Source organism: Olea europaea, chromosome 23 (genome assembly GCF_002742605.1).
Source record: "Olea europaea var. sylvestris chromosome 23, O_europaea_v1, whole genome shotgun sequence".
NCBI classification, from domain to species: domain Eukaryota; kingdom Viridiplantae; phylum Streptophyta; class Magnoliopsida; order Lamiales; family Oleaceae; genus Olea; species Olea europaea.
In genome coordinates, this window is record NC_036259.1 from 11,272,888 (window position 1) to 11,300,639 (window position 27,752).

General features: G+C 34.5%; 2 protein-coding genes across 6 annotated transcripts; one reads left to right on the forward strand and one right to left on the reverse strand.

Annotated features, from left to right (window-relative positions):
* The first annotated feature begins 2,906 nt into the window (after nt 1-2,906).
* LOC111372386 (protein SPIRAL1-like 3) lies at nt 2,907-6,676 on the forward strand. The gene is made up of 3 exons (XM_022994719.1): nt 2,907-3,026; nt 3,884-4,152; nt 6,392-6,676. Exons 2-3 carry the CDS (start codon nt 3,898-3,900, stop codon nt 6,470-6,472), a joined length of 336 nt encoding a protein of 111 aa, XP_022850487.1. The 5' UTR covers nt 2,907-3,026; nt 3,884-3,897; the 3' UTR covers nt 6,473-6,676.
* A 1,599-nt stretch (nt 6,677-8,275) lies between these two features.
* LOC111372387 (acyl-CoA-binding domain-containing protein 6) lies at nt 8,276-24,405 on the reverse strand. 5 transcript variants are annotated; one of them, XM_022994721.1, is made up of 11 exons: nt 24,093-24,405; nt 23,140-23,289; nt 21,459-21,620; nt 20,658-20,810; nt 20,380-20,532; nt 19,001-19,165; nt 18,704-18,886; nt 17,062-17,239; nt 16,700-16,961; nt 11,872-12,016; nt 8,276-8,596 (listed from the first exon to the last, which is right to left on the reverse strand). In XM_022994721.1, the coding sequence occupies exons 1-10, from the start codon at nt 24,247-24,249 to the stop codon at nt 11,918-11,920; spliced, it is 1,662 nt and encodes a 553-aa protein (XP_022850489.1). In that variant the 5' UTR covers nt 24,250-24,405; the 3' UTR covers nt 8,276-8,596; nt 11,872-11,917. The 5 variants fall into 5 exon arrangements, with proteins under 5 accessions (XP_022850489.1, XP_022850490.1, XP_022850488.1 ...); XM_022994722.1 differs by having other exon boundaries at nt 11,872-12,019; nt 21,543-21,620; nt 24,093-24,404; XM_022994720.1 differs by having other exon boundaries at nt 11,872-12,019; nt 24,093-24,404.
* Nucleotides 24,406-27,752: the final 3,347 nt, after the last annotated feature.

Here is a 27,752-nt window from a genome sequence, read left to right on the forward strand (position 1 = left end):
CCAAGGTTGAATTTCATTGAACTATGATATAACATGAGATTGTACTATACTGTAGCGTAGTACATTTTCGGAAGAAAAATTCTGGTTTCCCTATATGACTCCAACTCCTATGTAAACATGATTTGGGACGTCTTTAAACATCTAGGGCCGTCCAGAAGTGGTGAACATGCATCACAACACATTTTAAGAGATTTGGGAGCATAGAATGAGGCAAGAAATTCGAAGATCAATTCCAAGACTCAAAGATTTGATTCAAGATTTATTTGGATGATGTCGATTCTTTAATATTTCTTTTGTTTTCTTCTTCATAACATGTTAAGTTAGATTTCTTTGTGTTTGGAGAACGAAACTGCATAATATGAGTTTTTATTCTTTACTTTTACATAACTGATATTGAAAACACGTTTTTGGATATTAAATAATTTATATAAATTTCGTTTCTCCACAATTATTGTACACGATAGTTGTATGCGTATGATAGCTTATTTTATGCATTCGAATGAAGGGAAATAGGCTCGACATAGTATAAATAGACATAAGGTTCAATAGGGGATAGAAAATATACCGTTATGCCTTATATGAATCTTTTAAGTATTCATAAAAATTCATGCACTTTTATATATTCGTATTCGTCATAGAAATATAGTCGGATCATATAAAAGAGTAAGTTTAACATTACTCGAGAGAGATTGTTAAATAAAATAATAACATTAATTCTTCAAAATTCAATCGTATTGTCAAAGTGTAGACTTAAGGTTAAAAAAGACTATTGCATAGAAATTCGCGATCCTAACATACTTGTCATTCATTAGGACACATTAACTTTTATTTAGCATAATTTGCATTTAGTTTAGTTAATTCACTCATTATTGATATATAGTTTATTTTAGTTATAATTTCATCATACTAAACACGTCTTATTATTCTTATTTTGATGAAGAATAATGCTATGTAACTCCACTAAGTTACAACCACAGTTTAGATAATACTAGATGATTAATTAAATAAAATATGAAATTAAATAAGTCATTTAATTCTATCTGTTAATTAATGTCACATTAACACTATCTAAATTGAGGTTGCAATCCCAGTAGAGCTAAATAGCATTACTCTTCTATTAAGATCGCGATAATTAAAATTGAACTAAATCAATCTCTGTGGGACGATATTTGGACTCACATCCACTTTATTACTTGTTAACGAACCGTACAACTGGATAATTTATCTATTTATACAAGCATTTGCAAAATTCATTATGTAAAGAGTCATATATTTCATAGTATGACTTTACTTTTTCTATTTTCATTTTGTAGAAGTATGAACCTTTAGATATTCAAATTGTATACCCAAAAATTTCAAGTTTCTCTAAAAAATTCAATTTGCTAGGATTGCAGCCATTTATTGTCAATCATTTTCCAATCGATATACTTCAATAAATTTATTTTGATATTATTGTTATGGGTAATTAGCACAAAATGTTTTTACCTTTCAATATTATTGTGCAAAACGTCTATACCTTTTATTTTTTTGGCACTTTTACCCCTACATTAACCTTTTATTATGGAAATCATCATTTTCATCAAATTCTTGTGTAAAATGACAAATGTACCCCGTATTTACAATCATAGTCCCAAACTTTTTTAAAAATTGCGAATGAGTCCAAATAAATTATTAAAAGGGTAATTAGTACAAAATATCCATATCTTTCATTATTATTGTGCAAAACGTTCATACCTTTTATTTTTGACATTTTCACTATTATTTTATATTTCATTGCGAAAATCGTTATTTTTTATCCATTTTCTTAATTAAAAGCTGTAAAATAACAAATATACACCCCTCGTTAAATAAACAAAAAGATTTGTTCTCCCTGCATGATTTATTGGAGGCCCATGAGACTTGCAAAATCGTTATTTGGATGATATGGCATTAGTTTAATATTTTGGAAAGCCATATACTTTTTTAACAATGACAGGAATATATCATCCACAATATGTATTCTTGCACGGATAATTATCCGTTGCACTTTCAAGAGGAATATCCATGGCAACTATAAAAGGTTTTAGTTAAGTTAGATACCTCTAATCCCAATCTTCCATTTTACAAGCATGTGTTCGACTATTTAAAGAAGGAAATATCATTAAACTTCAACGTCTGGTATACGATTGGAATACCTTCGAGCCATATTCGTGTTTGTTGTTCTTCATTCCTCCACCTTGTCGAAGTTTGATGATATTTCTTCCATAAATGAACTGATACATGCCTACAAAAAAGGGAATATCGAGGTTAGAGAGACGTTGAACATATGGTACAATTTGAGAATAGAGATTTATAAATAGTAACTTCTCGCATCCTTCTCAAAAATCGACAAAGTTTAGTTGTATGTGGGTGAGATGACTAAATTGGCGGCTATGATTTTTGGGGTTGAGATTGGGTACGAATGGTTGGGGCTTCAAGAAATATATTGGATCGTAGTAGCCGCGCTTTACATATGATGATTTTGGTGAGTTGGATAGGTTGGTTGAGTTGTAATTTTTTTAACGGCTTTTAATTGTCATATGAAATTTTCTTGCTACATGTCAAATATAAGGGGAACAGAATTTGACCTACTATGATTGAAGTGCAACGTCTCAGCTAAGTAGATCACTAAGAATTAGTTTGAAATTTAATGAGTAAACTAAGACGCAGCATAAATTGGGTGAGTAATGAGATATTACTGGAATAATTTGATTGAGTTGTAATTTTTTTAAAAGATCTTAACTTGCCATATAAGATTTTCGTGAGACATGTCAACAATAAGAGGAACAAAACTTGATGGATGAAGTGCAGGTTTAAAGATGAGTGACTATTTAGAAATAGAGTTTAAAGTTTGAAAAGTAATGATAATATAAATTGGATTTTACTCGAGAAAATGTACTATTTTCACTGTACGCGTTATTCCTTCCACAGATATAGCAATAATAGATTCATAGTAGCATCTCTCTCCCTCGTTCTTTTCTCTGCAGATCTGATCCCCGATTACACAGGTTTTCTCTCTCTCTAATATTATCTCTATATCTTTGTACATGTATATGTATGCGTATTTTCGATCTCTCTACATTATTATCATCTGTTTTCTAACTGCTCTGTTGCTTTTCACTGATTTTGATCCGAGATCTTTTTTTTTTTTTTTTTTTTTTAAATCTTGATTGCTATGTTCAAACAAAATTGATAGTGACATTACTCAATGGTTTTCTTTAACTTACTTCTGAGCAAAGTGATCTGAGTTTCTTGCTGTCTCTTTCCTTTTTATTTTAATCTTGATTGCCACTTTGATCTAATGAACAATCGAAATTATAGGTCATAGTTTGTCTGGATCTTTTATGTGATTCGTTGTTATTTTTTCAACTTTTGAAAATGCAATCTCTAGTGTAAATTGTTTAGTGAAATTACTGTAGGAAAGAGTAGAGAAAAAGTGAAATAACTGATTGAATAAGCTTCAATTGTGATGTCTTTGTCATTTTCTTACTATAATTCAATAATTGCGACTATTTTCGTCTGAATTTCCTGTGTGATTAATTGATTTGTATCATTTTTTTTTCTGAAAAATGAAAACTTTAGTTTAAATCGTCAGGAGAAATTACCGGAGGAAAATGTAGTAGAAAAAGGCTAAATAGAAAAGATATTCCAGTTTTATAATATAATAAAGTGACATAATCAGTTGAATAAAATTCATTTGTGGTTTCTTTATCAGTTGCTTATTGTAACTCAGTATGCACGAACATTTTTCTTTTAAGATTACTGTACCTGACTACAATGAAAGCAGGTTATATATATTTGTGATTGCTTCGTGAATTTTAGACCAATCTAACAATGTGATGACAAATATTGGGTTGAATTTAAGAATTTTAAGTTAGAATGGGTCGTGGAGTTAGCAGCGGCGGGGGACAGAGTTCCCTTGGGTACCTTTTTGGAAATGGTGAGGCTCCAGCCCCAACTCAGAAACCTGCTGCAGCCGAAGCCCCTGCTCAGAACCCAGCTCCGGCGGTGAGCAAGGGGGAATCAGAGAAAACTCCTGCTGATGTTAGTAAACAGATTCCAGCTGGAATTCAGGGAAACCAAAAGAATAACTATTACAGAGCTGATGGCCAGAACACTGGAAACTTTCTCACGGTATGATTACGATTTTAATCAAATTATCATGATTATGTATCTGTGCTCACATTTATGCATTTATTTACGCTTGCACATGATAATGCTGATTCAGATGTTGAATAGTCTAAGTATCATGTCACTAATGTTGGACTGTGTAAAGTCTAATCATAAAATATAATTGCACTTATCTCCAAAAATTCCTAATGTAGAGGATTTTAGAGGGACGAATTCTGTGTGTTAGAGGCACGAGACCTTACAATCTTCACCATTAAAGCGAACTACCATTGAGGGGCAAACTACTATAAGTATGTGTTCGTTTTGCATGTTTCTGATTTAATTCCGTTTCTTATTATTCTTGTAAGAAGGGATTAAGGCTTAATCGATAACAATAAGATCTTCAGCCACTAGTTTTCCATTTATTTTACTTAAAATAATGTTTCCGTGTCCTGTGAAATTATTTGTTTTTCCAGCACTGTTGCTTAAGCCTCCATTTTGCAAACATATAAATCATTTATTAAGAGGAACAGTAGTGGATTCCACGAAATGTGTGGATAATAACTTAGTAATAGTTATGAATGTGTGATTGATAAGAATGTTTGACTGGCTTATTTATAAATCATATATAGATTGGCAGCCAAACAGAGGCTAAAATGGACGTTCTTATCTGCATCCTGTACCTTGTTTTATGTTTTACCTAACTGCATTTGTCTTTAAAGGATTGCTGGGCCGCAATGATACATCTTATCGAACTAATGGAAAGCCTGTTTAGGATTTCTTTACGGCATACGCATTGGGTTTAATCAAGATCACTATTCATATAGATCTTTTAGAAAATGAAGATCAACCGAATAGTCAGAACTGATTACATGCAAATTCGTAATTTTTATTCCCCATCTCTACTTAATTACATTCCAGGAAAGGAGAACAAAGGAAGATTGTTATGACATTTTTTTTTTGTCCTTGCATTGCATCATATTTCTAGTTTCTTAAACTTCGGCACAACGGGAGTTGATTCCTCTTGTTCCAACATCTACATTTTACATCTACATATATTTTCAGCCAATTACATATCTGTTTAACATCCTGGATTTTTGGCAGTCTAAGGAGCACGGATAGATGTATACTCATCACTTACCCACATCCGATACATATCTAAGATTGGATAATCTTCGATACCCATACATGTTTTTTAATTATTTTATATATTTTTATATTTTTTAATGTTCTGATACGTATCGGTTATGTATTTTTTAATTATTTTTTTGTTTTAATTATCAATACGTATTTGATACGTTAGGACACATGAAGAAGAATATTATTGGTGAGTTTGATTCTATCATTAATTGATATAAGAAGAATTCTTAAACTTAATGGTTACTCCATGGTTCACATGTTTCTTTGCTTAAAAGCATTGATTTGAAACTTCTTGTGCAACCTTGTTCTTCATCTTGTGCTGAAAGAAATTAGAATGCATATTCTTTTGTACGCTCTATGAGAAGGAATAAAATAACTTCATAACGAGTTAAAGAATGAATTTTCATTTTTAGCAATCTACGTTTTTTATCTAGAAAATTAGATCTTTATTCAAATGGAGAATCCAAAATGTGGGAATTGTCGGTGATTAATTTGATACTCATGAAGGTGTCGGACTGCTTGAAATTGCTAATCAATCATTAAATGAGCCAGAGTTGGAGAGTATTATTTTTAATTATAATGAAAATGTTAATGTTGATGTTGAAAAAAGTGAAGTTAGGATAATTAAAGAGTAAAATAAAATGCTTTAGTATTTTATTTTATTTTATTTTATTTTTATTTTTATGCCTTTGTTTTAAATTTTTTTATACTAATGAGATTATGTTGAATTTTATAACACGTATTTGCGTATCCTAATGTATTTTCAAAAACTGTATCGACGTATCTGTATCATATCATATTCGAATTACGTATCCGTATCCGTGCTTCTTATGTGACAGTGATGGAATATCAGGGTATGATGTTATATTCATGGTTACATGTGCATTCTGCTTACAGTTTCCATTAATTGAACTCAGTTGAGTACCATTTGGGGATAAACATTGTTCTTTTCCCACCTTTTAGCATCTCCATGGTCAGTCAATTTAATACAATATATCGCTTATCCAATCCGTTATAAGCTGTGTCATGAACAATTAACTTTCAGTTCTTCATACATGGTTATGTAATCTATTACGCTTACAATTTGCATTAAAATGATAGACAAGAACCTTTTATTTGACAGGATCGACCTTCTACTAAAGTCCACGCTGCCCCCGGTGGTGGATCTTCCCTCGACTACCTGTTTGGTGGTGGCAGCAAGTAATGCTTTGTCTCTATGTTAAAAGATGGAATTGCTATGTACTGTTCATCTAAGTCGTGTTTCTGTTTTTGGGCCGACAATAATTTCGTCTTTTAATTTTTTGTGTCATTCTGAATTGTAACATAGTCACTTCTCCAAATCTGGGAATTCAATTTACATACGTTGAGCCTCGTGATTGTAATCTTCAATGAAGTTTCTTTCTGTTCAGCCGTGCCCACTATTGACACTTTGTATTGTGTGAATGCCATTACATGCTATTACAGGGTATCGAGTTTACACCACGGGGGCTAATTTCCTCGACTTTGGGCCTACGAAGTCTTGGAAATTGACGTGGTACTGGAACAGAAAATGGCATATAGTATAAAGATTTGTTAGTTTATAGTTAATTTATTGATATATTAGACGGAGTAATGCTATTTAGCCCAACTAGATTATAAGTATAAACCCTCAGTTTATGTCATGTTAATTTGATATTAAATGATGAGTGGATCATTTAATTCTACATTTCATTTAGCATATCAACACTACATAGATCAGGTTATAACCTCCTCTGTGACGCTAAATAACGATATTCTATTAGATGAATAATACTATTTAGCAATACTAGTGCCAATTATCGGTCTATGTGATTACATAATATTAAATAATAGATTCATTTATATGTAATGTCACGTTATTCATTTAATTGAATCTATCAAATATGATCACTTAGACCGATGCTAGATAGCATTATACCGGTAATAAAACTAAAGCTACCCTTCTACTGGGCCACAAATTTTGGTCTATAAGAAAAGAGGCCAGTATATTATAGTTCCCAGTGAAAGGTCCACATTGGTCCAACCCAAGTTGTCTTCGCTCTACTCCTGCCAGTGCCCGTGCCGGTGCAAGTTACGTATCTTTTATTCAATTCGACTCATTTTATATCTCTACTTTACTGTGCCTTTAGCTATATCGAAGTGGGTTGGTGGTGTCCATTATTAGAGACAGTCTATGAAACTTTTAGAGGCAATAAACTTTTAAAGAAAGATGGTCTAACGTAACTTTCTCTAAAATACTTCCAAAATAAAAGCACTTACAGTAATTAGTTTTCACAAAAAAAAAAAAAAATAAGATACCTTCCTCATGAAGTTCTTTTACAAGAAACAATAATAAACATTATGCCAAACAGGCCCTTAATGAAAGTAATCACAAATTGAGTTTCAAGGAAAATATATAACAAAAATTACCTAGCCTTTTCGTCGATTTGAGATTTTGAGACTACCGTCGAAATAAAAAAGTTTTACAACTAGAGAACGCAAAAATGAATCTTTTTCCAGGCTAAGGCATAGCATATATGCTGTGCAGAGCCTCCAATTTACGTTACTTAAAAATCGAGCCAAAGTAACAACAAAAATGCTAAAATTTAAGCCCTCTATGTAACGATGTCTCACCATTGAAATAGAGAGAGAACCATTTGCCACAGCTTACCTTAAAAAGGCCAAAAGAACATGTTCATTATATAACAATTCAAGACTCGTGTCCAAGTCATTACATCATATATATTGTCCGCTTTGTAAGAGCCTCTGCTCTCTAAATCCCTTACGAATTTTTATCTCATCCTCCAAGATTCAAATCCAAAACCTCCATCTTATGAGAGACTTGAGCTGAATCCGATACCAATTGGTATCGGAAATATGAGACATCACCGTACAAGATTTGACCTTGTGCATTCTTAATCTTGTCAACAACTATCGTACTAAACATGGTTTAAATGCACTCCAAAGCGATTTATGAGAGACAGGCAAATAAAAAATGATGAGACAAGGATATCAAGAACTATCACCTCTATAACATTAGGTAACTGCCACAAATCTTCGTTAGTGTGCTAATAGTGAAGCTGAACTTCTACCGAGTTGTGGTTACAATGTGATGTGGTCATACCCAAGACAACAACTGTAACCAAAATTTCCGATGAGGGTTATAAAATCCGCCAATAATCTACGTCATCATAACGTCCTTGATTCAACCTATATACAATTACCTGGCATTCTACTTTGATTTGTCCTAAAATGGCATTCAAAGAAGCTATCACCATTTTTTGCAGCAAAATATTTTCTGTCAGAGATTAGTTCTTATACCTTTCACCACCTGCAATAATGAAAAATGAAAAATGAAAAATTAGATTGTTTAAATTCATGTTAAACAACATTTGCTTTTCTTTTTACCACAAAAGAATGAAAATTAAAGGACATAATACCAATGTGCCTATTTTAAAAGCAGGTAAGGAATATTCAAAATAAATACGAAGGAAATCACGGTCTGGCTTCAATGCCTATTTAAATTTGGGGAAAAAAAAAAAAAAAAAAAAACTTAACAATATTGGTTCCTCAAAACTGGATTGGGGTAATAATATCACATTCAAGTTTAATGTGCATAATCATAATAATCCTTGCCTAGAAGCACTGTTAATATGTTCTCATTCTTATCTTCTTCTTGCACTACTACTATTTTTTTTTTAAATTTTTCCTATTATAAAAATTATACATGATAAAACACCATCGTGGTAATCTACATCAACAAGATGGCACACTCGAAGTTGAGGAGTGGCATCAGAGGCACAACCGTCGCTTCACGCACTTGGACGGAGCTGGAGACATGGATGCTTCAATCATCGCTACAAGGCTGTCTTCGTGTCGGAGACCTAGACGACAGAGGAGACGTGGATGGCGCCAATCATTGCTGCTGCTACAGTTCGGGTGCTAATGGTGTGCTACAGGTGGTTGAGGCAGGTATTTGTGGATCTGCGGCAAGGTAAGGTGGTTTTGGTTTTGTTTGTTGGAGTGGTGGCGATGGCTTTTTTGGCCGGCTGCTGATATGGTGGTTGGTTGCGGTGATGGTGGTACCGTGATGGTTTCTTCTTGCCTATTCTATCAAAGAGTGTTTGGGTGTGGTGGTGGCAGAAAATGGCGAAGATGGTGATGGTGGGAGAAGCGACAACAACGATATAGCGATGGCGTTTTGGATCTGATTTGTTGTTGGAGAGCTGGTGGTGGTGGAGCGGGTTGTGATGGTGAAGTGGCAGTTCTGATGATGTTGTGACGATCATGGTGATCATGGCAGTGGTGTAGTGATTGAGGACAATGGGGCTTGTGACCATTTGGTTGATGGTTGTAGCCGCGGTTGTGAATTGGTGGCGATGGCAGTGTTGAACGTGGTCGTGGTGGCGATAGCGATGGCAGTGGCGACGGTGATGGTAAGTTTAGGAATTTTTTGGTTGGTGATATGGTGTGGTGTGGTGGAGATGGTCGCAAATGTTGGTTGTGGTCACAAATTAATTGGTTGACCGTGACCATTAAATTGGTTAATTTGTGATCAAGAAATAATGTGTCAAGTAAAAAATTGTAATTTGTTACCGATAATTTGTGATTGTATAATAAGTTGTCACTTATAATATTTGTGATTTGTGACCGATAAATAAATTATGCCTCATAATTTTTTTACTTGTGACCGACAAATAAATTGTGACCCATAAAATTTTTGAATTGTGATCGTAAAATAATTTGACTTATAAAATTTTGATTTGTGACCAAAAAATAATGTGACTAACTAAATCATAATTTGTGACCAAATTGTATAGATCTATGACCTTAATATATTTAATTAATAAAATATATAATTAATTAATTAAATCATGAATAAATTTTAATGAATATCTGATTTTTGAAATTTGAAACCATTGTTACTAATTATGAGATGGGTAATACTTAATCTCTTAACTATAAATTTTTCCTATTCATAAATCAAGCCAAGGAAGGGTTTGGCCCCATTTGGAATAAAAATCCAAGATATGCAAATTACCCCAATCCATCGTCTTCCTTCATTTAAAAAATCAATTCTTCCATTCGCCGATTCTGCTCCACTAGAAATTGTACTCTCCAGACTTCCAAATGCTTACAGACTGCTAATTGATGTAGATCTCCAATTGAAGTGCAAGCTGGGTCTGTATTCAGGGGGCGAAGAAAAATTTTATTCGAAAAGTTGGACTCACAATCTGGGAATTTTGTGCATGTGCGCAATGGGTTATAGAATTTTCTTGGATACTATTCTAATTGTAGGTGGACAATGGAGGGCAGTTGGAGATAGTATATGTGAATTTGTGTCCATACCACCTCTATTCATTGGCAAAGAAGAAGAATGAAACGCTGGGGACCAAGTATTTCGGTCAGTTTGAAGTAATAAAGCATATAGGGCCTGTGGCAAATCGATTGAAACTGCTGCCCGTTGCTACAATACACCTCGTGTTTCATGTCTCAAAAAAGGAAAAAAAAAATGGGAGCTAGAATTGCAGGTGGCCAGCCATCTGCTTCCTCCCCTTCTTGATGCTAATTTCGAGTGGATTGTAGAACTCAATCAATTCTTGGACATCCACCAAACATCAGAGGGGCAGCCTGCGGGTCAAGAGCATTAACTCAATGGAAACACCCCCTCCTCCTCCTGATGCTTCCTGAAAATTAGTAGACTCCATTTGGCAACACTTCCACCTTGAGGAGGAGGTGTGTCCTTTGAACCTGGGGGAAATGATAGGTACCCAATTCTAGAAGAGCCTAGAAGAAGTGAGAAGAATATGCATCAACTGAATTCTGTTGTGGCAAGTGGGGTGGGGCAATTAGTTAGAAAGGATCTATAAATAGAGAGGCAACCTGTAGTGGTGGAGGGCAAGAATAAAGTGAGTGAAAGTGAGGCTTAGGAAAGTGTAGTCCTCTCGAATGACTATATGTTATTTCTCTTTTCTGTAATCAGTTTTAGCATTCAATAAAAGTTTTGCTTATACCTATTCCGTTCTTTGGTTTTCCTGTTAGAACCCTATCACATCACCGCTATAACCAAGGGCGAACGAGAGCAATGATTCCCTTACATACCTACTTCAATCTACTTGAAGTGTTCCCCTTTTCATGGAGTTTATCCTCTCTTTATAGGTGACAGCACCTCAAAGTATATCAACACACTAATTTACCAAGAAAATAATACGAAATAAGGTAGAAACACCATAAATTGACTGAATATCAGACAACAACACGAGTATCAATTATTGTAGTGTAACTATCCTACGACCGTACAACCACGAAGATGACAGCATGTAAGTGGAGAACTCATCAGATTGCATTTTGTTAATGACAATCCAAAACTTTGGATCAAAGTCGGACAAAATTATAGGGTTTATGGAAAGCAGGTTGATTATTTTTCATACTCCAGGCAAGCTTATAGGCATTTCGGGTAAAACAATTGGTCAAAATTTCGCGTCCATGCATGCTAGTGAGTAATTGCAGCTAATAAAATTTTTCATTTAAGCCAGCCTACATATGTAGTTAAGGCATCTCAGATTCCATATATGACCTGCAAGTAGCAAGTGGATTTTATGGTACCTTAATTTAAGAAAGGGGAGTTGTGATCCTCAGCTGCAGATGGGTTTTATGGGAGAATTTCAGCATTGGAGAATGACGAATAATCTGTGCCATGACTTCCCGTGTCCACATCAGGTACCATAGCGGGTTCTGAGGCTCCAATTACCTGCTAAAAGATGCAAAGCAGAAGCAATGACCTAATCAATTCCTGCCAGACGAGCCTAGCTAACCACAAGAAACTGGTGATTAACATCACCAGATTAGTGAAATGATTGACAATCAAGGATAATGGTGAAAATTGACAAAGGTAACATGTTAGCAAGAGATGTAGAGAACAGAAGCCACGTTAAAAATACAGACTCTTCATTTGTCGACTTCACGCTTTGAATCTGAATCATGAAATTGAAAAAGGTAGAGGAAGCAGAGGCCATGCATATTGACTTATTTCATTTATTTCAGTTCTGCTATAAAGCTTGATTATAGAATCAAAAAGAGTAAATAAAATTAAAATTCCTTTTCCTTTTGATGGGCAGATTATCAAAAGCACCTGGTAACCACTTCGATGGACAGAGTAATAATGTCTCCTCTCTTTTGTCCCTTCTTTTTTTTTTTTTTTTTACATTTTACTTTTAAAGGTGCAAGATAAAGAGAATCACCACACCATGGCATTCAAAGTGATTTTATCTCATGCCCTGGTAGGGACACGTGCTACAATGACTGCGAACAAGGAGTCATTCTTCTCTCTACTTACCGCCTTCGCAGAAGAAAATCAATTCTCAAGTCTGTAATTGTGTCCATGTACAAATTGTTAAGGACTTAGGACTTCGTGATTAGTGAATTTTGTACACTTATTTATGCCACATTACTAAACTTGTATGCCATCAAATTAGTGATTTTATACTTAATTTGAGTTAATTTTCGTTTGTTTCAGTGTTCAACTCATTTGAAGTAACTTGGAAAAAAAATAAGGATCAATTGGCTATTGGATGCAAATTTTGGGGATCAAAGTCTACACAATTGATGAATTCAAAGACTACATGGCGTTAACTTAGAAGATTGGATGACTTGAAGAAAATATCAAATTAATTGGGCCTCAATTGGATTCTTTGTTGGAATTAAATTGGACTTCAATTCACAAAATGGTGGGCTGCTAGAGAACCAAAAAGGCTGCTTTGATTATGTATATATACATACAGAAACCGAAGGAAATTGGGGGGCTGCCATATTATATATTGATAATTTCACAAGCAACAATGGAAGGAGAGGAGAAAACGAGCTGCCTGCTGAAAATATATACATTAAAAAACAGGAAAAGGCAGCTGGAATTGGGAGACGGCAGAACACATAAGGGAGAAAAAAGCAGAATATAAACACAGAAACTGATACAGAAAAGGCAGCAGCTTTGGGGCGACTGCAGGCTGACTTCTTCAATTAATAAAGTCGGCAGTGGAAAGATACATATACACACATAGGAGCAGAAATTGGAGAAAATAAAAACGAGCTGCCTGCTGGAAATATTTACATTAAAAATAAATAAATAAAATAAAAAAATGCGGTGGCAGCCAACTTGGGAATGCGGTGGCTGCCAACTTGGGAAACATACACATATACACATGCACAAGTTGGAAAATTAGAGGCAGCGGCTGTTGGAGAACAACCAAAAAAGAGGGCTGCTGCTGTGGGAATATATATAAATATAAATACACACACACACACACACACACAAAATTGGAGAAAGAAAACAGCAGCGTCACTTTGGAAATTAATTACACTTCGTCAATTATTCAGTCATGTCGTTCAAACTTTATTTGTTTAATTCCGACTATATGTTAGGCTAAATTTTTTATTGCTAGGATGTGATGAACTATTGTTATGAAATTTTTTGTTTGAAATATTAAATTGACGTTAATTTGTTTAATTGTTTGGATGTTTATTATGTTTAATTTGCTTTTCAGTTATTTGGCCAACAATTGAATTGTTTGTGGGTTTTGTTGTCATCGAGAGAGAGAATAAGATCATTAACACAAAATAATAAACATTGTAAAGTTCGATAGAAGACAAAGATATACCTCTATGCTTCATATGATTTATATAAGATGTTCTAGCTCGTTTAATGCATTTATCATGTTTGCATCTTTCATCGAGAGATAGGAATGTCACATGAAGGAAATAGATTTGATTACTATCGAGAGAGATTTTCAATTAAAATAGGAACACTGACCAACAAGCATGATTTCAAATTGTCATTTTAAATTGTTGAACTAAAGATGGATTAGTAAGGAGAATTCTACATCTTAACAATATTTCTTGCGAATTTGATAAATTTCTGTACATTGCTTTTAAGTTAGTTGATAGATTTAATAGTGCTTATTACAACTCAATTTTGCTATTCGATTAAGGGTAGTGTTAGTTTTAACTTAATCAAACACATAGTCCTCGTAGGTTTGACACTCTACACACCCTTTATTACTTGCTCTGATCCCGTCCAGTTGTGGAAAATCAAACGATCACTTCGTATCTGCAAATTTCCCCATATGGTATCGTGCGTGTTTTTTCCTCACCATTTTGACAGACTCATATCCAAGACCAAACTTCAAAGTTAAAGCAAGTTCTTCCTTTTATAAATTTTTCCACATTTCATAGAAATCTTGGATTTTTACGTACTTTTTCATCTTTAATTTAAGTGTTAAATTTCCATTCAACACCTTCATATCTCTATCTTCAGGCACTCTTCATCTCCGGTCTCTCTCCCACCTCAAAGAAATCATTTCAGGGTTTTTTTACTGTCTCAAAGACTCTCTATGTCCAATCTCTGAGGGTAGGGGAGGAAAGGACTCCAGAGCAGTGATTTCCAGAAATCAAAGAGTTGAACTGTGAAGAAATGGCTTGTTAGTTGTAGCATATCTTCTTCTATAATTCAACCCAATGTACCTGGAGATCCTATGAAATGATCAGAAATTTCAGCTTAAAACACTTCAAATTTTCCCATATTCTTCCAAGAAGTGTATGTTTTACTTTTGCTGGTGCTGAAATTAAAAGATTCGGAAGCACAAGTATTATAATGGTTTCATACATTTTCACTGCTGTTGCAAACCCACAAAAGGCTCCCTCTCAATTCTTAAATATTTTTTCTCAAGTTTATTTATTTTTTCATTATTGTTATTATTGGACTAAGTTTTTGGATTATCTGTTTTGTATTCAATTTGTTATTATTTGTAGAATGTGTTCAGATACTAATTAGTTAGACCACCTTTCTACCAATTTATTTTTTGAGCTAGGGGGTTGATCAAATTGTTCGGAAACTGAGGGATCAAAGGACCAAGAAGAAACGTTGAAGTTGGTTCAATTTCAGTATATTTTGCTTGATATCTGATCTTTCCAAATTCATGAAAGGGGGAAAGGAGTTAGTTTGTATGGATTTTGGGTTGTAGTAAATCGATGAAGTGAAAATTTATGACTGTATAAATTATGAATTGTTTTAATGCTATAATTTAGACTGGTAAATGAGATTTTTATATTTCCTTTTATACTAAGAGTTATTTTGATCGTTTGCGCCTGGACCACTGATTTCAAGAAATAAAAGCTGTGTATAATTTGGTTTTCTCATGTCTTAAAACATTTTACCTAGAATGTAATTTAGTATTTGCGGACTTTGAACTTATAGGGTCAAGACGACAGCAGTGTCAATAATTTGTAGCATAAACAATGTAGTTATAGTTGAATCCCACAAAAGTGAGCTAACCCCAAAATGTACCCTCAGCAGATTGCAGCCTGTACAAAAGCAGACATATCACATATGCCTGCTTAAAGTGTAATGTTGCACTGAGCTACTAAACAGATGCAGATAGATATATTTCACATCTTAGCTTCTCCAGTAGCAGAAGGTAAAGTTTGCATTTATTTTATTTTTGGTAGACAGGATGAGATGCAATGTACATATACTTCTTTATGAAGTTGCAAGGAATTAGTCTGTCAACTGCCAATATTATGGCAACGCCTTTCTTTGTGAAGAATTATTTGTTGAACCACCTCATCTAAAATCTTGAGCTATTAGAGAAGGGACAAACTTATTTGATTAAATTTTCTCTTCAACACGCCTCCTCTCATGCAAATTTGATTCTTCTTTTTTGTCAAAGACCTGACACACGTACAATTTTCAAAAATAGGTGGTGGCACGACTAGACTTCAAGGCATCTACCAGTTTTGATACCATCCAAAAGCTTAGGGATGTTAGAGAACGGTCAAACTTAGTTAACTATGCATTCAATAATTTGTCACTTGGACATCTAAAAAGAGAGAAGTGGAGTGTTTTTCTTTAACGCCGTTCCACATCATTCTGAATATCAAGATAGGCAAAACTTAATTACAAGACACACCAATGTAACGACTAATGCTTTAGGGTCCAAGTTCAGTTGCAAGCTCGTACATTGGCCATTGGCATAGTCACTGTACACCTCACATTTCTATCATAGAGTTGGTGCAGAAAATGTTTGGAGTGTGTAAAATATTAAAGTTTCACAACAGTATTTGAACTGGATGAGGGACCGAGCACTTATATGATACACAATCACCAGAAAAAGGATTATTTGTCACAGTGAGTTTCCAGTTTGTATGCATATAAAAGAATGTAACAAGAAAATTAGGATTTTATTGGCTGCAGAGCAAGAGAGCCAGTGACCTAGCATAGCAGGAAAAAGAGAAGCAGCAGGGAGGATAAAGTCGTATGTTCAGGTAACAAGTAAAGGAGAAGCAGCAGGGAGGTAAAGTCATTTGTGCAGGTAACAACACAGTTCCCATCTTCAAATTATTGCAGATTTCTTATAATAGAAAAAAGAGTTGCAAGAGTAACCTCTTCCGACGATGAAAATTCAACAGTTGCTGGACTTCTCATTTCTGTAGAAGCAGCTTCCACCTGGGCGTCAAGTGCTGGATTCTTCATTTCTGCATTAGCAGCTTCCATCTGGACTTCAGCTACTCTCTTTTCGTCATGAGTACTATCTGTTTGCGCAACATCATTCATGTAATGCTCCACATGTTTTGAACTTTGTACTGCTGTTCTGTGATTGTCATTTTGCTGCGCGCTGTCATTCTCTGCATCTTCCATTTTCCTTCTAAGAATTCGATACAGAACTCCATCAAACATTGATCTTGCCACTAGCTCTGAGTTAGTATAGCTAACCAATAGAGTTAAGATGCATAAACAATTCTCACCTATTGGAAACGTCGTTGACCGTGTCCTTGGAGATTGGTTTGTTTGAAAATAATACTCCACGAAGAAGCTTTCCATCAATAACAGTTTCAATAGTATACCCGTCTAGAACACTTTTAGTGACTTTAGCTTGGAAGCTCCTCTTACCCTGGTGTTCATTTAAATAGAAATTCTGTCCACCTACATTTGAACGAGGGTGTCATTATAAGTACAGTTCATTTTCCCAAGCAAATGCAAGATAAAACTACTGGCAATGTCAGAAATATTGATGCAAAATGTCAAGTTCCTTGTGCATCACAGAAGATGCAATGAAAAAAAAAGACCAGCTATGACATTTAAAATTGTCACCTGCAAAAGTTTCTTTCAAGTGCAATGGCTAATGGGAGAGACATAACGTAAGCAACAATTGTTCGAGGCCAGTACCAATTTAGCAATAAAAAACTCAACCTTAACCGAGGAAGAATTTTCTTTATTGTCTCTCTCCGACATACATAAGAGAAGCCTCAAAAAGAATGTGCAATAAGGGAAGTCCCGACTACCTCTTCTAAAAATCCTCAATATCATCCCAAAAATATTGCGTTAAATTCTATTTGCCATACATACCACTCTAGGCCCCTGTTTCTTGTGGCTTAAAATTTTATCGGTCAACAATTAATTATAACCACACATTTCATAAGACCAACAATTTTTATCAACTTTTCAACCACACATTTCATGGAACCAACAACTTTTATCAATTTTTCAACCACACATTTTATCAACTTTTATCAAAATTTACTAAAAATCTAATTTTTAGCTACACCAAATAGGGGCTAACAATATCAACTAGGTAACCTCTTACAGTGACTTGAATCTATATATTCTATCGTCCAGATGGGACTATGCCATGTTCATACAGGAACTACTACTAAAGGAACATGAAATACTATACTTTGCAAAAAAGGAGACTAGAGCTAAAGAATTATTGATACAATTTTCTGCAAATTTGAATGTCACCAAAATGCCCTGGACTCTTATGCTTGATAAATAACAACAAAACTCAAGGTAAGCAATACATTCCAAAAACTAAATTAATATAAAACAAAGGGATAAATCCAAATTAATTGGTCAACAAATTTCGCCCAAATCATTTCTTGTGTGAAATTCCAAATTAGCTCTTTTTCCTAAAAGCACATGTTCTTCACTGGGCTTCATGAGAACAAGTGACAATCCACAATTGCTTTAAAATAGACACTGTTAAGAGAATACTGTCAGAGGCCTAGATAATATGGACTTACACTATTTTGAAGATACATATCTAAGAAACCAACTTAAACCGGTTATATGGTAATAACGTTTTCCTATCCCTTTTCCGGCTAAATAATAATATAATCAACCTGACAGACGTAGGAAAAATAAATAAATAATTAGCCAGCCCACATCATTCATGATCTTTTAAAACTATAATTCTAACTTTCATACTATTGATTCATAACCTAGGTAAATTACTCATTCCCACCTCCCCAGTGGAAAATTATATGTACAATAAAAGTTCCTACATTCACGGACTACAACCTGCATTTAGTAAAACAAGTTTTCCTATCAAAACAGTAATGCTAAATTAAAACGAGAATTCAATCCAAAACAGATTAAAACTGTATTTACCTGATGGCATATAACTTGAAATTGGCATTGGATGGTAAACAGTGGCATCATGTTCAACTCCCACGTAATTGGGTTCATACGCAGGAGCTTCTTTGTTCTGTACTCGGCATTTCAATTTCAGCTGCTTCCTCAACGATAACTTCTCCATCCGCCGTTCATCTCGTTCATTCTCCCTAGAAAGCCCTGGTGTTGGATAGAACCCAAACAAGATCCCATAGAATATATAAGGACTTAGTTTATAACATAGGAGCAATGAATGTGAATTTCCAGTAAAAGATAGGAAAAAGTTACCCATACCTGTGTGTAGATAATACATGTCATCCAGTGCTTCAAGATTCTTATTGCAACCTCCTATAAAAACAAGAACGCCTCCCATTTGCGGATCCAAACTTTCGCCTGCCATGGAAAATCTGCCAGAGGGGCCCTCGCCAGAAGCTATCACTTTGGTCCATATGCCATTTTCTACATTAAACCAGCACATAACTAAAACTAGAGGCTCTATACTTCACATTCAAAACCAGCCAAAAGTAGACATGCATGCCACTCAAAGTAATTTTCATTATCATTGATTAGTCACACACATTGATCGATCAATTCATGTACAAAGAAATTTTCTTCACCTAATTGAAGGACAGATCGAAGTGATTAATTTTTTTTTATTAACGTAAATACTATCTGAATCCCCAGGCAGGATGCTGCTACAGTGGCATCAGTATAATCCACATATTTTAATCCTTATAACGCAAGGATGTCAAAGAAACAAAAAACTTCAAGTCAGATCTTACCAATTCCTCTAATTAGATACTGTGAAAATAGGTAGGTTTTCTGCCAAGCACAAAAACTAGTTTAGGCATCCCTTCAACCGAATTAAGCACAAGCCATGCTTGGAAGGGAAAAAAGGTGGTATGTGGCTGTTTACATTGTTTTCGAAAACTGTAAAACACAACCTGCTATTAACCACGAGATTGATGTTCTGAATATGAAATTAGCCTTGAATTTCTCAACTCAAACAAGAAAGATAATGAAGTGATAGCGGAGAAAATGTGTCATCCGAATGTGTCCATGGTATTTCTTCCATCCATTCTTTTTTTGTAAATAAATATTATGATCAAACATAAAATACTTTCATTTAGCACATTAGTTTTCAATAAACAACATCCCAAGTGGATTGCATTCAATTAAATTTGGTTTCCCAAGGATCAACTCTGAAGATCTGGGTTTGAATTGACCTCGCCTAGTTTTTCAAAATTCTTCAAACAAAGCTTTAGTATTAAAACATGCTGCTTTTTATCCTATTTTTACTAAAACTCAAAGCAGAGTTCGGGAGATTTGTGTTCTCCAAATGAATCGCCAATTTCCCCCACAATCTTGAGTAGAACACCTCAGTTATAAGAAAACAATGGAAAAATTGGAGCAGATCAATTCTCATTTTAGCTTGGACAAAGGAACTGTCAGAATTTCCCCAATTTACAAGAATGACAAAATAGGACTTTATTTAAGTAGAAGTTTTCCTGCAACACAAGAGATGGAGATCTCTATATTCTTTCCTTTTTCTTTTATTTTTTTTTTCTTTATGTTTCCCACTCATCAGGAGACAGCAGGGACAAAAAGGTTGAGATTCAAGAAAAAATGAAATTCATGTAAAGAAGCAGCAAGTTATGACAAAATTTACATACCGAGATCAAGCATATAAACGTCATCATATAGGTTCTGCTCATCAGAGAAACCCCCAAAGACAAACAAGGTCTTGCCAAAAGCAATTGTTGTATGCCCACCTCGAGGCGGTAACAGCTGCCCCATAGTATTGAACTTGCACCACACAAGTGTATCTATTCACACGAGGAAGCCAAAATGAACCGTATCAAAGCATGCATCATTAATGCACAAAGCCTTATCCCACAATAATTGATATTGTAATGACATTGACACTAAACAGATGGCATTTTAATATTACCTGCATCCAGTATGTGGACATCTGAAAGATAGTAATCACATGAATCTTCACCTCCAATCACTATAATTTTGTTTCTCCAAGATGAGCAAGTATGACTGTCGCGCTTACTTGGAGGAGTGCCTGATGGTACCACACGTTTCCATGAAAATGTCTCTGCAAATGAGGGGACAGAAAGTTCAACATCTTGAATGATGCTCAATTACATAAGAGAACTGTTATGCAAGCACCAACTCTCCAAGATATTTAATTTTTTTTGGTTCATCATCCGAATTCATATTGACAGAGTTCTATCTAAAACCTATTCAATGCCACCACCTAAATGACAAAATCATATACATAAAACAAATATCTGGGCAACTTAACAGATACAAGAAGCAACTCTTGTGTAAAATCAAATCCACATTTGAAATTAAAACACAAGTTCAAGGATAATTGGTTAATCAATTACAAAGGCAATGAATACATATCACGTGCGGCTGATCAGATAGAAGATTATGTTTACTCAGGTTATCAATCACCTAGTTCCACCTAATCACCCTCCACTCCACTCCACTGGTTCCACACACAAGAAAAAGGAAAGTACAAGGATTTATGGCTGTTGCTGTTGACAATTTCATGCATCCTAATCAATCTTTTGTTCTATTGTCAAAGGGATCGGAAATAAGGAATTAAGCATCAAATAAAATAAAGTTCTCGTAAAAAATGAAGAGGCACCACCATCAAAAAGACAATAAAAACCCATCCAAAAATGTAAATGGGATCAACCACCTAAAAGTGACTACATGATTAAACAGCATGTACCGGTATTTAATATGTAGAGATCGTCATAGTATATTTCATTGTTCTCGGATTTGCCGCATCCACCAAATATGAAGAGTCGTTTACCAATAAGTGCTGCACTGTGCCCTTCTCTTGCCTCTGGTCCATCACCTCTTACACTCGGCGAGATCCACATGTTTGAGGCTAAGCATATTAAAAGTCAACAGATCATTTTTCAGATGATATAATTAGAATCAAGGTTTAGCTTTCTCATTTTTAAATATCTAAAAGCGAAAAATGAAAGGAAACACACAATGGGGATGTAGTCATTAGTTGGGAGACAGGAAGAAAATGAAAAGAGAAATTGACAGCGAGACAATCAAACACGTGACTTGGATATATGCATCTCCTAGTTATTGTTTTAAGCGCCAGAAGCTTATTCCTGGAGGCTTCAAAGTTTACCCTTTTGTGACCTTCATCAAGGATTGTGTCTTGACTTGCCTCAAAATATAAGCCTCGGACCGGCTGAGTCTTGCTCTTTTAGGTGGTTCTTTTACCATACTTAGCCTTTTGAGCTGGTTGGTCATAATCCATAGCATTTGCGTACCTGACTTAGCTTTTTGTATAGACTTGTTGTAACCCAAAACATCCCATGGGTTTTTTGGGGTTGTTTTCAAAAACAACCAAACCCAAAAAAAAAAAAAAAAAAAAAAAAAAAAAAGGACATGCAATAAGTGAATGAGCAAACAGCCTGTGCATACTCTAACCCTTTACTTCTACAACCAAGTGTAATACCCCCAAGTTTAGTAGCAAAACTTTGAAAGCAGCTAACCAATGACATGATACTTGCAATGTGTAACTTTTCTTATCTTCTCTTTTACTTTCGTTTAGAAGTCAAAGTAAGCAAAAGGGGCAATGACATTTGGAGTCCCAAACCTCTACATATAGTAGCGCTTGAGTCCCAAAGCTTTCAATTTTGTAGCACAGCCAGTACCCCCATTTCCCCTCCATACCTTTGTCGCCCCCATTTTCTCCCACCCTACATGGGTTGGCAGTTTGAGGGTGGAGGAGGGAAGCCAAGTGATACAAAACTGAAATGCCACGATATATAGGTTGATGACCTAATGCTATATTATGTAACGACTGGAAATCCAAGTGTAATCTTTCCATAGACACAATTCATAAATAGTTCACGTTAGTTGTTTTGCTTGTTATAAACTTCTAGCTTTAACCGTGGTACTTTCAATTGTTTTGAGACTTTATTCTGAGGGTTTTTAGATGGTTTGCGGATTATTATTGAGTGCAGTTTTGTACTTTTACATCTTTGAATCATTTAACTGATTTATGATAAGGCTTACAGCTCACAGCACTTTGAACTTATGCCTAGCCTAGCCTAGCCTTGCCTTGCACAGTTAAAACACTCGTTTTAGACTCTAAAAACTGCTCATAATGTGTGCTAGGATCTAAATATCATAGTTTTGAGCTGAAGCACGAAGTTAAAACTATGGTGGTAAAAACAGAATCAAGCCGGTACTAGTCTAAAGTCCCATTTAATGTAGCAGTGTAATCAAAATAAACTTTTCATCTGTTGTGAGAATTGGCTATGGCTTCACCTATAGAGCATACCCAAAGATTATTTTTTCTTATTCAGAAATTATCCCATAATATTGTAGTAATATAAATGGGAATAACGAAATATAGTGAAATGAATAAACAAACTCACAAGTATCCAGAATATGCAAATCATTAAGAGGCTTTTTCCCATCTGTACCGCCAAACACAAAAAGGTTATCTCCAATTGTGGTACAACTATGGCTGTCCCTCGGTGTAGGCAGTATTCCCTTCATCAGTGGCTCGCTCCATGTCATATTAACTGATCATCCGATACATAAGAAGGAAAACTGAAACACCTCAAAAACCTTTCTTGCACTTCAGCCTATGTGAACATGTACAAGCAGATATGATATGCAAAGTCAAGTGGTGACAACAATGCATGTTATGAACCTTTACCATTTACATCAATTCATAAGTCTAGGATGAAATGTTTTCATTAATTACTATTAACTTTCTCCGCAAAACGTGTCTAAACTTTTTCGAAAATTGTTTTTAAGAATTTTTAGTTCATAAACTTCTTTAGTAAAGGTATTACTTTTACTAATTTTGGGGCTTCACCTGACCTGCTCTATTATCAACAACAATTAATGAGAACAACCATGCAAGATTCTAAAAATCATATTCAAATTCACACTGGACCATTTGCACTATAAGAGATGAATTTTACAGTGAAAAGTGAACAAACGGCAGAAATTTAAACACGTTTCATCAAAAAAAGTAATACACTAAAATTTGTTCAATATTCAAGAAAAGCGAGAAATGACCAAAATGGACCCCGAGAATGCGTGAACAAAAACTATCCAAGATTCCTCCATATGCACACAAAATAATAATAATAATAATAATAATAATAATAATAATAAATAGTAAAAAAATTGAATAAAAAAAAAGAACATAGGGGAAAAAAAACAAATGGCACAGACCAGTGTGAAAGACATGAATTAGTGGATCTGAAATTAACAGTAAAAGAAACAAATTTTAAAGTAAATTAACCACACAGAGCTTCAAATTCATAGAGAAAGAAAATGGCAACAATAGGTTAAAACGAGAAATAGCACAAACCAGTGTCAAATACATGTACTTGATTGGTCTGGCATCTATCTTTGCCATATCCACCAAACAAATAAAGAAGTTTTCCTCCTCTAATAGCGTTGCATGTGTGGCCCCACCTCACCCCAGGCCCACCCCTTTGCTGCTGCACCTTCTCCCATCTCATCATCTTCTTCTGATGACCCGTTCCGAGTACTAATCAGTGAAAATAAAATTGCGAAACCCTCCAAGAAATCGAAGCGAAAGGAATAAAAAATTGTGCAAGAGAGAAATCAATAAGAGAGAGAAACTGAATGAAAAGAAATAAAAAAAAAAAATTGAACAAGAGAAAACAATCTGTAAATGAGAGAGAGAGAGAGTGAGAATAAAAAATTGGGTTCGATTTTGATTTTGATTTATTATTGATTTGGCAGTAAGCCCTCATTCAGCATTTAAGACTGTAGGTAAACAGAACGAAGAGAACGAGGCGTCATTTGGTTTGGAAAATTACACTCGTAACCCCTTTCTGGTTTAAGGGCTTGTTTACATTAATTTAGCGTTAATTGTTCCAAATTTCTTGAACAAGAGAAAACAATCTGTAAATGAGAGAGAGAGAGAGAGAGTGTGAGAATAAAAAATTGGGTTCGATTTTGATTTTGATTTTGATTTTGATTTTGATTTTGATTTATTATTGATTTGGCAGTAAGCCCTCATTCAGCATTTAAGACTGTAGGTAAACAGAACGAAGAGAACGAGGCGTCGTTTGGTTTGGAAAATTACACTCGTAACCCCTTTCTGGTTTAAGGGCTTGTTTACATTAATTTAGCGTTAATTGTTCCAAATTTCAGTGAGTAATAACATTCTTTAAAGTTCAGTGAATAACCCCTTTTTCAGTGAGTAATGTACATTTTTCAAAATTAATAATTTTACAAAAAATAAACAGACATATCTGCCTTTAAAGATTAATTTTAAGAAAATAGGAGGATTAAATGTTATTTCCCATATCAGGTGGTAATTAATTTTTAATAATTATAATTAATAAAAATTTAATTAAATCTAATCTACAGATTCAACTTACCCAGCCCCCACCCCACACACCCCTCCGCGCATCATTCTTTTAGAACCCCTAAAAAAATTTCTCTGACTATTCATTCTCTCTCTCCCGTCTCTTCTCATCCACCCCACCCCTACCGCAACAATCATCCTCTATGACTCCAATGACTACCCATTTCGGCAACATTGTGAGGCCTTTTTTAATAATTAGGCCCTGTTTGGCACCCATTCTTATCAAAATGCATTTTTCTCTCTCTTCTTTTCAACTACACATTCTTTATTAAAATAATATTACACGTAAATCAAAAACTTTTTCTTATTTTTCAATCACACATTTCTTATCAATTTACTATTCAAAAATACATTTTCACATAAAAATTCCTACCAAACACCCTCTTATAATTAATAAAAATTTAATTAAATCTAATCTACAGATTCAACTTACCCAGCCCCCACGCCACACACCCATCCGCGCATCATTCTTTTAGAACCCCTAAAAAAATTTCTCTCACTATTCATTCTCTCTCTCCCGTCTCTTCTCATCCACCCCACCCCTACCGCAACAATCATCCTCTATGACTCCAATGACTACCCATTTCGGCAACATTGTGAGGCCACTGATGACGAATCCGACAATTCAGCAGTGCGAGACTCCAATGATTTTTTGTTGACGGAGACTGGTGGCAATATCAAAAGAATGCTGACTTTGGAGTGGGCTTTCCGACGTACTAGAATGTGCAGATGGAGGTGCTCAAAGCTCGGGACAGAGCGAGGTATGCTCGAATCATTGGTATCTCAAATCTGTGTTTACCACCGTGATTTGAAACCAAAAAATCTACTATTGGTTGAGAATGAAATCTAACGATATCTGATTTTGGGTTAAGTGCATTGGCTGCAACAATAAATGTGGGTTAAAAAGACTGTTGTATATCTTGACATTTTTGCTATGTTGAAAGGTGAAAGAAGGATGGATTTGAACTTCTTAGGATGAACGAAGCGAATTTTTTGATTTGGCTACAACGATGAAGGGTGCTTAGTTTTTTTAATCTTGTTTAGCCAAAGTTCTGTGGTGACCTCATGTGACCAAGTATGTGTTTTTGTGACTGTTCATGATCAATTTTTTGTTGATTGTGACTTAGTCACAGTTAAGATTGACATGATCACAAACAGTCATATTGAATACAAATTTAATCATAGTTAGACATATCAAAGACAAATTTGATCGCATTTAATTACAGATAACATAGGCTAGTGAATTGGTTACGTACAGTTACAAATTAGACATTCACAATGAAAACAAGTTTGATCACAAAACACAGGCATAGTCACGAACAATAAATCTGGACACAGATAAATTTTTAGATAATGGGTTAAAAAGACTGTTGTATATCTTGACATTTTTGTTATGTTGAAAGGTGAAAGAAGGATGGATTTGAACTTCTTAGGATGAACGAAGCGAATTTTTTGATTTGGCTACAACGATGAAGGGTGCTTAGTTTTTTTAATCTTGTTTAGCCAAAGTTCTGTGGTGACCTCATGTGACCAAGTATGTGTTTTTGTGACTGTTCATGATCAATTTTTTGTTGATTGTGACTTAGTCACAGTTAAGATTGACATGATCACAAACAGTCATACTGAATACAAATTTAATCATAGTTAGGCATATCAAAGACAAATTTGATCGCATTTAATTACAGATAACATAGGCTAGTGAATTGGTTACGTACAGTTACAAATTAAACATTCACAATGAAAACAAGTTTGATCACAAAACACAGGCATAGTCACGAACAATAAATCTGGACACAGATAAATTTTTAGATATTTTTTTACAATGGAGCATATAGAGAAATTTTTTTCTATCACCAGAGTCGGAGCGATCGCCGGAGCCAATGCTCATCTCAAGTGGAGATGTGGAGAGAAGATGATATAGTAGGGTGAGGTGAGGCGTGTTGGGTGGAAATAATTAATGTATATTATAGCATTATATTATAATTTAGTATTTAATAAATTTATTTACCACATGATTTTTGAAATTTTTTAGTGAGTTTGTTATTTATGAAATGTAATATTTAGAACTAAGATTTATGTATTAATCCCTTTATTTTATTATTTGCTCAGGATTATTTTTTGGGTTACTTACAAAATGTCCCCTAAAATTAGGAATCTTTGGAAAGGGTTAAATCTATTAATGGTGAACAACCTACTCAATGTTACTATCATCACTCAATTTGACTTTGTTTCATGGTCATCCAACTTTATATTTAATATCACAATGGTCATTCAAGTTGATTTTATTTCACCATAACCACTTAATTTTATATAACATTTCATCATGATCACCCAACTTTCTTTACACCATTTTTATTAATTTAAGTCAATCATATGTAATTTGTATTTCACAATCACAAGAAAGAAGTGTGTAACAAAGAAATGCCTACATCACGAAGTAAAAATGAAATTCAAGTTCAATTCTAGTAGAAGCTAATAATCAATGCTCAGCTTCCTCACAAGAACGAGCAATTATAGTTTGTTTATTTGAGCTCCAAGAAATGCACAATAAATTTGCAATCTTATAAATATATTTGTTGGTATCAGGTACACAAATTAAAATATATAAACAAATAAAGGAAAAACAGC